Raw genomic sequence first — 18,199 nt, 5'->3', positions numbered from 1 at the left:
AATGATTTATTACTAAAAAGAAAAAATGCTATATGCCAGGCTAAGTGCTTCACACTTTTGAATGCATATCATTCTCATAAGAACCCTATGAGGTGGGTATTATTTATTATCTGCATTTTATAGGGAATGTAACTGAAGCACAGAGAGGCTAAGAGGCCTTCTGAATGCCTCTCATATACATGTCCATGTATAGACAGTTATGTGTTTATAGTATATAGATTAAATATGTCTGTTTTGTAGACGGGCTGAGATGGTATTCAGACAATGTTAGCTGGTCTTGTTATTTGTTTTATCCTCAGTACAAGCTATAACATTTGTTACCTTTAGGGAATGACACCATTAGTTTTAAAAGAACCCTGGGCGTTTTCATCACAATACCACTTTGCTGTCCAGAAAATATTTCCCCTTTGAGAGGGTCGGTAAATTCCCTTCTCTAGGCCAGATACCTGTGATCAAAGCAGCCTGGATTTCCTAGGCCGTAAGAGTCAGAGACACACCTCTGGTTCCCCCACCCCAACTTTCCAGGAGGGTGATTAGGACACAGCATATAAGGTAAGACTGGGCTCTCCTAGGAGACTCCTCAAAGGTGCCCCGGGGCCACTGCTCCTGGTCACCCCCCAAATCTCTATTCTTTAGGACTGCAAAAAAGCAATGAGAAACCCTGGCCTTTGGTCCAATATCAAGCATCACGTTAAGCGATTGTACAATGAGAATTTCATATCCCTCAGAGAATACTGCGCCTTGTGAATTTAAATACAAATTTCCTAAATATGTAATATATAGTGTATAACACATAACACCATACATGCACACACATGTATCATCCAGCAGTGAATAAAAAACAGAAAAAACACCTTCGTTTTCCAACAAAAATGATTGTTTTATCTCTTCCCTAGAGAGATTATTTTTTTAGTCCTAATTCTTGACTTTAAGTGTGAAAAAATAATCACAGGCTGTCATGAGAAAGGGTAAGAATATGCATGGATATATGCACGTGTAGGTCTGTGCTTGTGTATACGTACACTCGTGCACACACGATTGGCTCCGCCGATGTTACAAGGGTCAGATCTGGAGGGGGAACAAGCCATGAACACAATTAGGAAGTTCACTGAAAGATGGGACCTCCAATACTCAACCCTGGGAGTCCTGGAAGCAGATGGGGCCCAGGAATCTGCTTTTTCAACCAGCTCATCAAGTGTTTCTGAGAGAGAACGTCTCTGGATGGTACATTGGAGGGACATGATCACAGCAGGAAAGGGCTTTTGCTTGTGTGTGCATGAGTGCATGAGCACAAGCACGTGTGCATGGGAAAGCAATGGGCTTACTGGAGCTCTGTTTGCAGGAAAAGTAGCTACGTGCCAGGAAGTAGCAACACTCTTTGGGTACCAGCTTAAAGAATCCAGGTTGTCGGGATGTTGAGTGGGAAAATGGGACTTAGAATGGTCTAAGCTAATGGAGTCAGATTTGTGATGCATATTTTTAAAATATTTTTTTTAATTTATTTTTTATTTTTGGCTGTGTTGGCTCTTCGTTGCTGTGCACGGGCTTTCTCTAGTTGCGGTGGGTGGGGGCTATTCTTTGTTGTGGTGTGCGGGCTTCTCACTGCGGTGGCCTCTATTGTTGCGGAGCACGGGCTCTAGGCGCGTGGGCTTAAGTAGTGGTGGCTCACGGGCTCTAGAGCACAGGCTCAGTAGTTGTGGCACACGGGCTTAGCTGCTCCGCGGCATATGGGATCTTCCCGGACCAGGGCTCGAACCCGTGTCCCCTGCACTGGCAGGCGGATTCTTAACCACTGCGCCACCAGGGAAGCCCTTTAAAACATTTTTTAACATGGAGAAGGTTTTCCTATTTAATTAAAATACAGTTCTAAGAAAAAAAGTTACAGATGAGATGAGGCTCCGACTACCTCCCAGGCATTGTCCACAAAACAAATAAGTACCAGCCTCTGTTTATACACAAAGCCTGTGCATCGCACCTAGTGGGCATCACCTCATGACCTTCCCCTGGCCCGTTAGCTCACCTCTGCCCACAATCCAGGTGGAGGAGATGGGTGGGCGTCAAGCACTGGCGTCCACTGATCGAGTCTTGTAAGAAACCGTTTCACCTCTGCCATCCATTTTTTATTTTCTTTACAACTTGACGTGAAATATATGTGCTTATCTCCGTTTTAGAGAAGAACCTGATTTGGGAGATTCACCTCTATTTATATCCTCCTATTTGGATGGGGCAGGGACTCAGCTGTAAGCCAGCGTTTTAGGAGATGGCCATCATCTCCTCACCATGTGCCAGGATAAAGCTAGGGACTTATTTTTTTTGAAATTAATACAGTCTCACATATTTCGTAAGGGGAGTATTAGATGCCCAAGTTCACCATCACCACCACCACCATCAATAATGAGAGAGAATTTTTGGAAGAAGACGCAAGCTTCCCGGCCAACAGTCACTAGACGTGACTTTAGGCGGATCGTAGGACCCTTCCTTATCGTCTTCATTTATACAATCAGGGTAACACTGTCTTCAAAGATCAATGGACATAGAGCAATGGAAGTTGACTTAACTTGTACAGTCCCATGTATAAGGAGTTTACAGAGAAGGGACCACTGAATATACTTGAAATGGTATAATGAATGCTCTGAAGACAACTGCGTTGTGGGGAAAAAAAAAATCAGCCTTTGGCTCGTAGAGCAAGACTTCTAAAATTGCTGAAATTTCCCATTGGGCCAGGAGAACAGGGACCCATTGTGGAATGTTGGACCTGCCACTGGCTTGCTGTGTGGTTCAGATAAATTAACCTCTTTGGTCTCAGTGTCCTCACCTGTAAACAATGAGCTTACAATTTATGAAGTCCCACTGTAAGCCCTTCCCATATATGCTTTTATTCCACATCTCAGTATTAAAGGGTAGGTGGTCTTCTCATCCTGAATTACGGATGAAGAGACCGAGGCACAGAGCTTTGGTTTAACCTGCCCTTGACTGCAGCTGGCAAGGGACCGAATCAGGATTCAAACTCAGAACACCTGCTTCCAGAGCCGGTATTTTAAAAATCTTTGTGTCTTAACAACTTGATAGCAGTATTAAGTAAATAAGATAGGATTAAGATATTATTAAGATAACTAAATGGGGTAGATAATCCAACCCTGGTGGGAGCATTCAAATAATTAAATGAAATGAGGAACACAAGATTCTTGGTCTTAGTAAGCCCTCAGTAAATGTAAGCTCTACCACTTATTATTTTTTCATCTTCTTCCTACAAGTCTCCCTAAAACTGTTGTACTAGTAACTAAAAGTTGTACTAATAACTTAACAGATGTTAGTAGATGTTTCATTTGAAATGTAATGTACAGTTGTTGTTGTTGTTGTTTTGTTTTAAACCAAAGAAAGACTGATATTGCCATGCCAGGAAAGAGCTAAGCTTAGTTCTGTGTCTTTCTTAAACATCTGTGGTTGGTTCCACCAACTTCTTTGGTAAGATACATGAGGAAGGGGAGCCCTCTGAGCCAGGCAGCCTGTGGCAACCAGGACAGCCCACTGCTCACCTGGGCGGCCCCAACCCATGGCCCCTGGTGGGCACAAGGGCAGCCCTGTGTGGGCGTGATGACTCCACTCCCCCAGGAAACACACAGAAGCCAAAGGACTCAGAACACAACTCATGTGGACCTTTTCAGACTAAGCTTTTATTTTTTGATATTACAAACCAGTTTTCTTTATTCACAAACCACTGTAAGTGATATAAACACTAATTTCTAAAGACAGATATACACATTTTCTGGGTTTGCAGATTGCGTGAGGTGTGTGTTAAGTCACTATATGCCACACATGATAGTAATCTTTTTTCCATAATTCATAATAGCAATAGTTATTTAGATAAATGAAAACATTCCAAATAAATACCGTTTAAAAAAATCCAAAATGTCTGTTTACATCTCTGACATACAGTTTAAAATGACTTATTGGCCTCTTGGAGGAGTGCCTGACAAAAGATTCTGTAACATCAGTTGGCACCCAGGCGGCTCTAAATGATTTTATTAAAACTACATACAATCATGGGGGAAAGTACAGCTCATCGATGAAAATCAAAACTGCAAATTAATTTTACTTGAACCAACACAGTAAGAATTCTATGTTTGTGATTCCAAATACAATGCAAATTCTGGATTTTGAAATCTGAGGCAAATGGGAGACATCACTTGATTCTCCCGAGCCCTCTGTTCCTTCTACCTTGTTCCCCTTTGGGGTCGGATGCGTTAGCATTTTAGTACATCGTTTCCCTTAAAAACATCAACCAGGCACCCACTGTCATGACACCATCTTCCAGGGAGGGGGACGAGAATGCCTCAGGGATGCTCTAAAACACCCTCACGCGCCCCCGCCCCCACCAAATCAATCTGGTGAAAAGAACATTTTTTTCTACTTTTGGCCGCTAAGCAGTTTTTTTCCCCCGTTTCTCTCTTCTTGCAAGATCACGGTGATCTGTCTTAGATAGCGAAGCTACAGAAACTCAGTTTTCAAATCTCGTGAAACTTTATTTAATATCCAACCGATCTTACTGCATGCACATAGGATGACAAGAGAAAAGCTGGATCACAAACACTTTTTTTTTTTTAAGTTTTGTTTGGTTTTTGTCTTAAAGCAGAGTTGTTACAGCAGTTTGGCAGGTTCACAGCGGTGAATTGATAGCTTTACTAAAGTGCATGCCATATGGCCTGCACCGCACACATGGAAATTTTACCTATGGCAGCAAAACTACTGGGGACGACTTGCTGCAGGATTTTTTTTTTTTATTTAAATACAAAAACAGGAAGGTCTGTGACACCCAACTTAGATTAACTTTGTAAACAGGACAACATGGAAAGACTTCAAACAGAAGAAGTATACAGACAAACTGCAATTTTTCGGCTGTGTCATTCGGGCCCTGCTTCAGAGGTGGGGGGACTTTGTTCTTTGGGGGATGTTGAGGGTGGACCTACTTTTTTGCTTCCTTCTGACAAGTGTCCTGGGCCTTGGAGACAAAAAAAGAAACAAACTAAAGATACTGATTTGAGAGAATCCTTGGGGACCAGGAGAAATGGGAGGGCGGGCTCTCACGGACTGAAAAATTGCAGGTTGCTTACACGACACGGTCATGTTTCAAAAAGTACCAAGCGGATGAAAGTACCATGATTATCTCTACCCAATGACTGCAATACTTGTAAAATGCTTCTATAAATCCGAATATGATTATCATGTAATTCCATAAAAATTATACGTCTGTCTGTAACAGTTGTTCTACGAGGCTAAAACTAAAGCTTCATATGACTGTTTCTAGAACTTAACAATGCCACTGCACAGATGTAAATTTTATACATTTTTTTTCACTGGTACAAAGAATTTAAGTTTTTATTACTTTCTTTTTTTTGGAAAAAAAGAAAAAAATAGAAACAGTGCTTTTTATCACCTTTTTATTAATGTTATTTTTTTTCCCTCCCATAATATAAAAGTCAGCAATGATATCAATAATTTATTATACTGGAAGAAATATAAAAAGAATGCTTGTGGATGGCCTAACTACCAGTCTTTTGCCTAAATAACTAGCGGCTGGTTAAGAAGCTGAATACCGCCGGGTGGAATGGTTTAAAGGGTGGGTTTGCACAGCTGCATTCAGCTCGGATGCACAAGTGTTATTAGAGGCATCCCCTTAACAACATAACCTTTGGCTTGAACTGACAACGAGTGACTTAGAACCGTTGCTATATGGTTGTTGGTGCAGTGTGGGTCGTTTAGATTCATCAGTTACTATTTTTTTTTTTTTCTTTCAGCCAAACCCCAGTCCCAACCCCCTCGGTGCCGCCCACCCTTCCCCTTTCATAAAATAAAATAACGCAGATGCAGAAGAACATGACTCCTGTAGTCACTTACACGCTTCCCAAACAGCTGATAGCCCCAGTAGCTTGATATTCAGCATATATAATTCATTTACATGAGAGAGCGCTCTGGACATGGCCCTACACCAGCTCTTAGTCATAGCTAGCATCTCCCTAGATCAACCACAAAAACTCCTACAGCCAGCAACCAAACTACGGAACCTTCAGGAAATGAAAGACCCACAATATTAAAATACACAGAACAAAATATCTGAGGTATAAGATAAAAAATGTACTTTTTTTCCTCTTTTTATTTTTTTTTTAGATGCTAAAATGATGCACTACTGCATGTATTGCAATACCCAGGCCTCGGAAAGCTCCCTTTCTCCCCACATTGGAAGGTTTTTATGGTTTTGTCATTTAGTATGGAGCAAAACGGTTGTATCCCCCTCGGTATATACTAGCCTGCAATGAAGAAAGAACGAGACCCACATCATCAGCATGGCTCCTAGTCTTGGCATCAGTCAAGGGTGCAAAAGCATTCTGAAACAAAGCAATTTAAGGGGTGTGTTTTTTACATTTTCCTTTTGTAACACATGGATCATCAAAAGAGACTAATGTGAAAAACAGACACTCAGAAACAACCAAGATGGAGGCACCCCCTACCCATCCCAGGTCACTCTTAGAGAACTGAAGATAGGGCCAATCCTGACCTCCCCCAATAGCTCCTTTTAACGAAAAATCCCTGTGAAACCAAATTCCGTCGGCCAGCCCTGTGAGCTAAAGGGACTCGGGTACAAATGGACCACTGAACGACTGGGACTCTCATTGTGTTGGCTTGCTTGTTTGATTCATTAATAATACTATGTTCCGTCGGGAAAAGCTCTATCTACACTCGAGAAGTCGAATGCAGATGACTTACTGAATGTAGTCATTCAACGCTCCTTTCCAACACATTCCCCAAGTGGACTGGGTGTTGAAGCGGAGCTGATTGAATGCAAAATCAGGATGAAAATGTAAATCAGCTTCTCACTTGACTTGGCTGAACCATCTGTATGGAAGTTGCTCTTGAGAGAGGAGTTGTGCAGATGAATTACTTGATGTCACTAAACTTGTGCAAAATAATAGGTTTCCAAATCATGGCGGAATTTCTACGACCAAGCTCCAGGCAACTGTCTGGCCATGGCGTTAGATGGCTTGGAGGTGGCACTTAACTATTTCCTTTTGCGAAAAGTTTTGGCGATTCAAATGAATGCCTATGGGGATTTAGTTTTAGGAGAAGGACTGATATTCTCGATCCCAAGCAGAAAACTGCATGCCAAAAGCTTTGTAATGATTGCATACGCTCTCACGTGATGGGCACGTCTTACTGTACGTTTTAGTGCATAGAAGTTTGAACAAGTACAGGCAAATTCACCCCCCCACCTCCCAGTGTTGCCCTCCCCCCGCCCCTCCCAAAACAAAAACCCAGACCCCCCCCCCAAAAACAAAAGACAACCCCCAAACTGATTCCTTCTAATTCCTTATGTACTAGGCACACACACAAAGTGTGCCCTTCTCTCTATTTTCTTTCCTGGGCGACTATGACTTTAAACATGAATTGTAATAGGGGAGGAGAGGCAGTCAGATTCTCAGCTGCCTGACAGCAGAGGCCTGGAAGTGTGCAGCTTAGCTCCTCTGAAGTCTGTGCTGGGGCTGGAACCTTGGGGCTATGTGAATGAGCAGCAAGGGAGGGAGAAAAAAAAAGAAAAAAAAAGTTCTGCATTGACACTGCATTCTGTTAGTGATGGATTTAATTATCAAAATGACTAATTATTCCATTAAGGTAAGTGCTCGGCTAGGTGAGACTTGCGAAATGAGAAATATAATAACTTACATGCACTACATTGCCAAGAAATTAAGACATTTATCAAGTTTACCGGGAGGATTAATGTGGCATTTTAGCTGCTGTTAGCAGGAGACAAATTCAATTAAGGGAAAGTGAGAGGACGTCAACCGTCAACCCATCCTAAGGTCCCAGCTGTGGGGAGGGATGGGCGGCAGGAAGAAGTGAGGAAGAGGAGGAATTGGTACTCACCATGGCACCAACGCCGTAGGTGGGGGCTGGAGCAAGTGTGTGGTGGTAGGGGTCGGTAGCATAAACTCGTCCGTAACTGAAAGGAAGACAGAGGTGAAGATTAATCCATAATATGCAATTATGAAGTAATAATAACAACCATAAAACACAAAATACCAAGACAGTGTGGAGGGGCCCTATTCATCTTGAGAAATAAGAAACATATTCCAATCAGCCCTGTAACATGAGAAAAGTCCATCTTATACAACACATTCCTTTGTCCATTTAACACCGCTGGTGATAAAGGGGTGTGTGTGTGTGCGTTTCCTCTCTCTCGCACACCCCTCGCTACACTGCTCAGGTAGGTACCTCGAAGACGGAGGGAGGCAGAGGAAACAATTTGAAAGAGTGGTTTTAAGAAAGCCAGTAACCACAAAGGACAAGCTATAATCAAGAGAAACTGTCCTCTTCTCCTAATATAGCTGTCACCAATCAAGCGAGACAGGGTGGATCAAAACGAGTGAAGCAACCCAGTCTGTACACTTAGGGTCCAACATCTTAGAATGGGAAAGAACAAATGGATTCAAATAGATGCATCCTTAAAGGATCCGTGGGACCGCCGCCCCACCACTCAAGAATTACAGCCTGATTTGATTTTGGTTCTCTCACCCCAGAACTTCTATCTCATCATCTACAGCCAGGTTCTGGCAAGGGACATGTTTCAAATAATATATTTCTTGATGCCATTTCCTTATCTGAGTTTTTTATTTTCCTCTCTCTCTCTCTCTCCCATCCTCCTCCCTCCACTTCCCTGACTCCCAGCACAGGTTTTTAGAATAAAAATGTAGAAGGGATGGAAGCCTAATGCATTGGATAGCTACAAAGTGTCTGGAACTGAACAGTGCAACAAATCAGAAATTAGGGTTCAGAGAAGTCGAGTCACTTGCTCAAGGTCACAGAGCTAGACAGTCAGAGCTGATCCTTGAATCTCTCAGGGCAACTATCACACCTTTTCCATGGTTCCAGGTACCCTTCGTTGAATGGCCTGCCAGAGATCTTCTTGGAGAGAGTTTGAACATTGCTGTTTTGCTAACGATCAAAGCTGAGATGCAGGCTAGGTTAGGTGAGGGTCCCTGGAAGCAGAGCCCGAAATGGAGATTCTTCCGTACCTGGTTTGTTGAGGGGGTGCTTTCAAGAGGAGAGAGTGGCAAGCAGGTCGGAGAAAGGGAAAACAGAGAAGCAAGGACATATGTGGTCTGAGCCGGAGTTTAGCTTCTACCTGATCCTGAGAGTTGCACCCCAGAGCTGATCCCATCTGGAGGCAAGTGGGTTGGTTTTTTAATGTTCATGTACATTAAGCATTAGCTGTGGGCTTCCCAGAAGGGCAGAGAATAACTTCCTAGTTGAAGTGACTCTTTCTCTGCCAAAGAGGCAACTGGGTGCCATCAGTGACCAACATTCACAGCGGGGAGGGGTACACCAGCCACTAAACGGGGTAGATGTGGATTATCCACAGCTGTCAAGTCTTGAACTTTCCTTTAAAGAATGAAGGAACAAGGCAGGAAGAAATCGTTTGCCTGTGCTATCAACCCTGGAGTCTGATTTGCATGGACCTTATTCTTTTCCTTCCCTATCTTCCCCCACCTGTCTTCCAATCTTCTTTCTCATAGTTGATGGATAAGAATGTACTGGATGGATCTCACACCATGGAGCCTGAGAAGGTGGGAAGAAGCTGGGGGAAGAATCTTCTAACTCTCAGGCTGAGTTAGACTCCAGATGGAAAAAAATATATGACTATACCAAGTTCTCACTGGACATGTCTTACTCCCAAGCCCTCCTTTTGCTTGTTTCAAAGGTCCCTGAGCTCAGATAATCTACATGAGTCTTTGTCCTGATCCTCAAAAATAGTGACATGGGGCTTTCCTGGTGGCGCAGTGGTTGAGAGTCCGCCTGCCGATGCAGGGGACACGGGTTCATGCCCCGGTCCGGGAAGATCCCACATGCCACGGAGCGGCTGGGCCCGTGAGCCATGGCCACTGAGCCTGCGCGTCCGGAGCCTGTGCTCCGCAGCGGGAGAGGCCACAACAGTGAGAGGCCCGCATACCGCAAAAACAAAACAAAAAAGTAGTGACATGAATAGATGTTTCTTTTCTGAGATGACTCTCTCAGCGAAACTAACAAATTGTCAACCCCCTCTTGCTTTTCATTCCTCGGGACACCCCTCATGCCTTTGACTCATCGAAAATGGCCTTTCATCAAAGATTCTCCCTGTCTGGGAGAAAAAGAAAACAGATGTACGTCCAAGACAGGGTGTGTTAAAACAAGAAGAATGATGACGTTTTTGAAAAAACTCTTTTATTCGTGGAGGTCACTCATGAAACCCGGGCCTCTCTACCCATTATTAGAAGTAGATACTAATAGGGGGAAAAGAACACGATGGATAACTTTGGTGTTGATTTTCATTTCATGAGAAAATAAAGTCTGTCATGGGTCTGGAGAAAAAAACTGTTAATAGGATTATTTTTTATGTACTTTCATCTGGCAAAGCTGGTTGTAGGAACAGGCCGTAAACAGCAAAGGCAAACTAAAAATGCTTGGACATTTACTACGTGAAGCCACAGCATGGTGTTCCTTCAAAACAAGTGGGAAAATGCAAACTCAGAGCAATGATGATTCGTTTTTTAATTTGGGGACCGGTTTTACTGTGGCAAAGCGTCCTCTTTTGGGGAGACAACAGATTGGCAGTCTGAATGTATTCCCTGAAAACGCAGCCCCACTTCTCCTCTCGCATACTTTAATGGTCAGTTCTTATCTATCTATAACCCTGGGCCAAGTTTCAACCCCTGTGGAAAACCCAAGGTAACAGTTTGGCAGTGTTCCCTTCCCAGGCAGAAGAAAAATACAGCAGCACCGAACTAGTCCTTGCAAATGAGCGAGCTCTTTTTTCTCCTCAGGGTGACCTCTACCTTCAGAATCCGATGGTTTTATTATGATTAATAAATTTCATTTCCACAGAGGAAAAGGGACCATGTCAGCTCAAACTGAAAGCAAGGAGGCTTCTTTTCAAATGCTAATCTCTAAACACGCCCTTGTGTGACACTACCATTTAGACACAAGGTTATTAGGGAAGATGTGGACTTGAGCTCTACTCTTACAGCAGGTATGCCAGGCACGTCAGCGACCTCCTATCCTCAGAGCTGGCTCAGCACAGCCCAAAGGAAGAGTGGCAATTCCCAGGGACCTCAATGGGAAAGATGGGTAATGTCGTAAGACCGCCATGTTATGACTAACCCGCGCCTGTGGTCACCCTCCACACCACCCATCCCTGGCCAAAGGGGACAATAGTGCAATCGGGTCATGATGCTGTCTGTGGCCTCACATCCCATCCATCAGAAATTACAGATGAAACATGTCCACTTCACTCCACTCACGCTACCATCACCCTGACATAAGCCATGGGTATTTCATCAGAACCAAATCAAAAACAGGCTTGAATCTTGTCTCCTTGGTCCTACTCTTGCTTCTTCAATCCACCAGCCAGTTATACCTAAACCTATCTGTCTGTCTATCTATCTGTCTGTCCCTATCTATCTATCTGTCTAGCTATCATCTATATCTATCTATCTTTCCATCTATCTAATATAAATCTATATAAATCTAATCATATCTAATTCCTTTGCTTAAAATCCTTCAATGGCTGTCCATCGATCCTAGAATAAAATCCAAACTTTCATGAGCTGCTCCTGGCCCGCTCTCAATCCCATCTTACTCCCCTCTACCCCTCACTCACTGTGCTCCAGACACTCTGGCCTCATCAATACTCCTGGGACGCGTGCAAATTCACTCTCTCCTTAGGACCTTGGCCCGTGCTCATCTTCTATCTGAACTGCGTCCTTTCTTCCTTTATGTCTCAGCTCAAATGTCAGCTCCCCAGTGCTGCCTGCCTCCCTGATCGCTCTTTCTGAAACAAACATGCTTTCCAACCCCATCCCCATTCTTCACCTGATGGAGCAAATCTCCATTCATTTTGTTTCCTTCTCTACCTGATGATGTACCTGTCCCCCTCTGGAATGCCAGTCCCTCGGGGGCTGGAGCCGAGTCTACTTTGTTCCCCCTTTTCTCCCCAGTGTCCAGCACAGCATTGGCCACGGGGCAGGTGAACAAGGGACCAAGCCAATGCCACATGTTGAGTGAAGGCAGCAAGAGGGAGGAGTAAAGAAAGAAGAGAGGCCCGGGAAGAGCCCTGTATCCATCCTAGTGATTCTGTCAGTAGCAAAGATTCTTGCAGCTATGCTTTCTGAAGATTCTAGGTCAGCTGTTCCCAGAGACACTCAAAACCCTTCAAGACGCTCAGAAGAAAAGTTTCTTAAGACTCAAAATACACAGTGTGTCATTTCACATCACCCCTGAGAGTTCACAAAACAGAGGCCAAGTTGCCATAAAGTTCATCAAAGGGAAAGAACAAAGGAATAAAAGAGAACTGCTCTGCTGGCTCGTTCACCGCAGCTTGCGGCCATCGTGAACACTCATGTTTCTCTGACCTTAGCGACAAGTTAAAACCAGGAGGCCAGCCTGCCCTGCGGAGGACAAAGGCCTAGGGCCACAAGATCCAGGTTCAAGTTCTGCCTTTGCAATGTCCTTGCTCAATGACGCGGGGAAATCTCTCTGAGCCTCATTTTCCTTGTTTTTACGTAAAATGGTTTTGTTCTGTCTGAGCTCTGCCTAATTCACAGATAAAGTGCATGAAAGGAAACCAGATACATTTTAAAGCCATCTACAGATAGTGGAGATTATGATACAAGGGTTCTTATACAGAATTTCACAAGCTAACCTTTCACTCCTGCCCAGACTTTTGGTCTGCAGAGGCAACCGAAAGATCCTATTCCAATAGAATCACGTGTAGCTCTAGCAGTCAAGTCACAGATGCTTTTGGAGTCAAGATCTATCTCATTTATGAGTTACAGATGTAGTTGCAATTGCTATATTTGAACTTGAGGTTATGCTGGAGTCAAATGAATAAGTAAGCTGCCTGTTGAATGGGAAACATGAGCCCGTGTTTGTTAAAGTGCTTTGTCAACTCTACTGAGAAATGTAAATACTACTTATTATTAACATCTTCTAAATCCGGCTGCAACTAGCTGGATGTGAAAGAAATATGATAGGGCCACGTTGGTACCCTACCCCAGGGTTTTAACAATCAAGTGATTTTCTTATAGGGACATGGGAAGAACACTGTAATTAGCTTCACTCCACAGAGTTCACTCTATATATTTTAATTCAGAGTCTTTATGCTCCTGGGACCTTTTATTCTTACTTTAGCATCACCTCCCCATGCCTCCTGTCCCACAGATAGCTGGAGGGAATCCCTGTGAGGCAGAAAGATGAATAAAATGGGCTCAGTCCTCAGATGAGGTTCCCAGTGTGGTGTAGGTCTCCTAGACAGCCTCAATGCAGCACGAAGGTGCAAAGGTTTGAGTCCCCACCACAAGGGGAAATGCTACAGAGTATGCATTCAAAACAGGATACCTCACTAGGGATCAGAATGCACGTCCCCAGTGTCTGCAATGCCACTGGGGCTACACTACCCTCCTAATAATATCTAAGATAGAGTCTGGAAGGTGTTTGGGAATTTCACTCATTCAAGTCACACGCCTCCCACACAGTGTACAAACAGGGTCCCACACCATGGCCCTATGGTTCTCACAGTCCGCTATTTGGAGAGTGATGGTTCAGCTAGGAAATGCTCCCCTTTCTTCTCCTGTGGTCATGACCTCAGCGGCTCATTTACTCTTAGTGAAGGCACTCACTAAGGAATATTCCTCTATCACTACAGTAGCTTTCTCTGAGTCTAATCTAGGCAATGGCTTCTATAACTGTAGACCATGGGGGTGACCAGGCTTTAGTCGAAAAGCTTCCCAAGATATATTAGTCAGAGGGATGGTAACAGTCCCATAACTCAAAATCTCTAAGGAAGACAGGGTAGAAATAGAAGAAATGCTCCAAGAGGAAGCACAGGGAGTTATCCCACCCCGACTCTCCTGCTGCTTGCCTCCTTAGCTTGGATTTGAAATGATTATCTTCGTAAATCACCTTTTTCAGTCTCATGATTCTTTTCCTCAGAAGCAGGAGGGAAAGCCTCTTCTGGGCTCTTTGGCTCCTAGATGGGAAGCCGCAGAGTTTGCTGCTGTACACGGATGCCTGTCCCGCATCTGAACTGTGTGGATGTAAGTAGGCATATACATCCAAAAGCTGCAGAAGCTATGAGAAGCAGATCATATCCATGAAAACTCAGATGGCACCATCCTTGCTATGCCTTCTCAATACAATTCACAACCTCTTCCTTTTACGAACGCAAACAGCACAGGTTTGAGGTAAGAACCCTTATTCTGAATTCATCGGAGCTGAGTACCAGCCTCTGTCTGGGAGTCGAGAAGACACAGTAAGTCCTGCTTTTGGTTACACAGTCCCTCCACTCCAGAATGTCTCCTCCAACAAAAGACGCATGGCCACACTCTCTTTAATGCCAAGGCCAAGGCCAAGGCCACCCTCCTTTTAGAAAGTCTGTTTCACCTTCTATGTGTCCCGACTACAGCTCTACCAAAATCTCCCATCATGTCTTGAAATCAACATGACACCCCAGATGCAGTTTAATCCCCGGGGGACCACAATGAACATTCTGTGTTTGTATCCCCCCGTGAGATCTTCAGTACACTTGCAGAGAAGCAAGGCTGCACAGAAGGTAAGAATTCCTCAGGGTCAGAATTCCTAGAATCAAATTCTGCTTGTGCACTTCCCCTGCTGTAACCTCAGAATGTTTCTCTCCTCTCTGAGCCAGTTTCTCCGTCCATGAATGGAGATAATGATGGTGCAGACTGGCTGTATAAGGCTGTAGTGAGGCTGAAATGAGGGTTGAGGGTCACCGGTTACTGACAACCCAAACAAGCATCAGTTATTGATGTTGTTAAGATTATTGAGAGGATTGCAGCTCCTGCCCTCTCTCTATTCTATGTGAGGTCCCTCCAGTAAAGCCCCTGGGATACATGTGTCAGAACTACCCCTGAACTGAGTGGTCCTTCTGAAGCCCTGTGTACCAGCACCCTCCACGTCCCATGTAAGCAGATCAAAGATTTTAAGAGGTTAACGAACAGGATGAGAAGGAGATAGACTCTGGGCCCTGTACCCCAGGGATGTCCTTCTAGAGCACGCACGCGCGCACACACACACACACACACACACAGACACAGAGACACACACACAGTCAGAGGCAAAATTAAGACATAAAGTCAAGACACACTACCAATGTCCAGGCTACCCGTCACAATATTTTAATTCCAGGTGGTCTCTAAGAGACCAGTTCTTGGGGCACACACACTCTTTCAATATTCATTTGAGCAAAATGAATGAAAACACGGCTCTCGAACGTTACTCTCCATAGAAATATAACAAGAGCCACAAATGCTGTGACCACCTGGAGGGGTGGGATAGGGAGGGTGGGAGGGAGGGAGGCGCAAGAGGGAAGAGATATGGGAACATACGTATATGTATAGCTGATTCACTTTGTTATACAGCAGAAACTAACACACCATTGTAAAGCAATTATACCCCAATAAAGATGTTAAAAAAAAAAAAGAGCCACAAATGCGAGCCACAGAGGACATTGTAAGTTTCATAGTAGCCACATTAAAAAAAAAAAAAGTAAAAAGAAAACAGGTGCCATTAATTTTTTATATTTTAATTTGACCCGACAGATTAAAAACATTTTAATGTTTTTAAAACACATTTAACGTGTCATCAACATAAAGATGATGAGTGAAATACCTTACATCGTGTTCGTACTAGGTTTTGGAAATCTAGTGTGTATCTGGACCAGCCACATTCCAAGGGCTCCATGGCCACATGGTAATCAGCCACCATGTTGCAGAGGAGGACTCCAGAAAAACCTACTGAATGCTCTCCACCCACTGAAAGACAGAAGATTCCTGATTGATCAGCTCAACGTTTCCTAGAGTGTGAGCTGAGGCCTTCTCTATTAGAATGGCCTGGGGGGGAACTCGTAAGAATGCAGATTGTCAGGCTCCCTCTCCAGACCTAGGAATCAGAATTTCTGGGGCAGGCAGAGGGGAGGCTGGAGTGGATTCTGCATTTGGTTTCTTTTTTCAGTTTCAATATTTTTTATTGAAGTATAGTTGATTTACAATGTTGTATTAATTTCTGCTGTACAGCAAAGTGATTCAGTTACCTATATATATACATATATATATTTATACATTCTTTTTTTATATTCTTTCACATTATGGTTTATCATAGGATATTGAATATTGTTCTCTGTGCTACACAGTGGGACCTTGTCGCTTATGCATTTGTAATAAATTCTGCAGGTGGTCGCCACCCACTCTGACGTGGGATAACCACTATTCTATATTTTTTTTAAATTCTGCCCTGATTAGCCCTCCCTTACTCAGGCTAATTCAGAGCTCTCTGGATATCTTTAATGTTCATAAGTAAACTGATAAAGACATTTCATTTTTAGAAGGTATAATTATTGCATGCAACAAGCTTTGAACTATGCCTAGTACACAGTAAGAGCTCAATAAATGCTATGATTATTTTTACTAAGTTCCTTTGCCTATATGTTCCCTTATCACTCTGTGCTTCCCCTATTAGAACACACATCACATTTTATTGGAAACAGACCAATTAACTACCAATCGATTTGCTGCATGACAACTCTGCTGAATAATCAAATCACTGAAATGGAAGGGAGACGATTAGATGAAATTTGCTGAAGGATCAATTAGAGGAATGGCCAATTTGGAAATTTCTTCTAAATATTATCTGAAGTCTTAGTACGACTGCATGGGTGTGCAAGTGTGTGCGTGTGCAGGTTGGGGGGGATAAAGAGATGGAGGGGGCTGGTGACCCCCCCCCCCCACTGTGCCCCTGAACTTGCCAAACAATGCCTCTAATAAAAGCGTATAGCAACCCATGTCACGGGGACTGGTTTCAACAGCATTTGCAGATGTGTTTTTATGGCCCAGGCTTCTGTATCCAGTACTCATAAGGGACTGGGAGTCTCTCCGCAGGCTGGCTTCCCATCGCCACGATGGTACCTGCCATGGTGGAGGGGCGAGACTGGCTGCTGGACCGAGACCCAGCCTCACCTGCCCCCCAGAGACACACAAATGCGCACACGCTCCCTTGGGCCAGGGGCAGCTGGCAGCCAGAACAATGAAGTCAAAGTGTCTGGTAGTTTTCAGGGCATGGGTTATCTGTTGATTTTTCACCACTGATTTTCAGCAAAGGAGGGAATTTTGGAGAATAGCACTAGAACACCCTTGGCTTGTGTGACCCTCTGTCTCCCTGGATATGCAGAATTCTCCCTTCACCACTCTGTTCTGCCCCCAGACCCACGCCCAGCATGTCAAGTGCTCAGCACACACGAGCTGCATGAAGGAGACGGGCCAAGTCAAACAAACTCCTACTGGAACAACTGTTTAGAGAATCGTTTAGTTCCCTTGGGGTCCCTCCAGATTTTAACAACGATGCCCATCCCCAACTCACAAATAACTAGTTTTCTAGGAGCAAGATAGCACAGCCGAAGAATGCAGGAGAATTCCATCTGGAGGCAAAGGTCAATGTTCCAAGGTCAAGATGAAAGGAGTAATTGGGGGCAGTGTGGTCTCAGGGAAAAAGCAGTGGGACCAGATAGACTCCTGTGTGACCATGGCCAAGTTACCAAACCCCTCTGGGCCTGAGCGTTTTGTTCTTTTTTAATTTGCAAAGCAAGGATGGTAGTAACCTCTACCTCACTGAGCAACTGTAATAAATTATATATGCATGTATATATACATACATACATATATACATAAATGCATGTGTATATATGTATATACTGTATATAATTTATCATACTTGTAAGTACACAGAATTTGCTCAATAAATGATGGCAAGTTATGACTACGCCCTGGGGAATTCAGTAAAGCCCATATGAGGGACAGTTACTGCAGGGATGAAAGGCTTGCTTTCCCTGCTAACAAAAAGCCTTAGCTCTCCAGGGAAATGACCAATACACCCTGGGGGCAGGAGGGACCGTGTGGGCATTTAACACAAACTGGTCCTCGCGAGTTTCTAATCTGCCAGCATATCCTGTTTGTTCTCTTGTCAAAATACAGCCAAGGAACCACTTCTCAGCTCTTCTACAGCCATTGTCCTAACCCAGGCCATTGTAACACCTCCCTGGGCTGCCCCAAGGGACTCCCTTTCTTCTGCTCTTGCCATATTGAAATCCACAAAGCAGTCCAAC

The 18,199-nt window shown here is 43.9% G+C and overlaps 1 protein-coding gene across 10 annotated transcripts in view; it reads right to left on the bottom strand.

The window, feature by feature from the left end:
• Positions 1–3,652: 3,652 nt before the first annotated feature.
• Positions 3,653–18,199, bottom strand: part of RBFOX1 (RNA binding fox-1 homolog 1) — a 1,498,136-nt gene continuing 1,483,589 nt past the window's right edge. For 3 of the 10 annotated variants that reach the window (XM_029222042.1, XM_029222050.1, XM_029222041.1), the window contains 2 exons: positions 7,918–7,993; positions 3,657–6,383 (listed from right to left, as the gene is read on the bottom strand). In XM_029222042.1, the coding sequence (XP_029077875.1) occupies positions 6,261–6,383; positions 7,918–7,993 (199 nt within the window). In that variant the 3' untranslated portion in view covers positions 3,657–6,260. Of the gene's footprint in view, positions 6,384–7,263; positions 7,550–7,917; positions 7,994–18,199 lie in introns of those variants that run through there. The other 7 variants (XM_029222049.1, XM_029222043.1, XM_029222044.1 and 4 more) reach the window with 7 other exon arrangements.

Source organism: Monodon monoceros, unplaced genomic scaffold, assembly GCF_005190385.1.
Source record: "Monodon monoceros isolate NGI ecotype Baffin Bay Population unplaced genomic scaffold, NGI_Narwhal_1 Super_Scaffold_13, whole genome shotgun sequence".
In the NCBI taxonomy this organism is placed as follows: domain Eukaryota; kingdom Metazoa; phylum Chordata; class Mammalia; order Artiodactyla; family Monodontidae; genus Monodon; species Monodon monoceros.
Note: the sequence above shows the minus strand (reverse complement) of the source record. Positions and strands in the feature narration are given on the sequence as shown.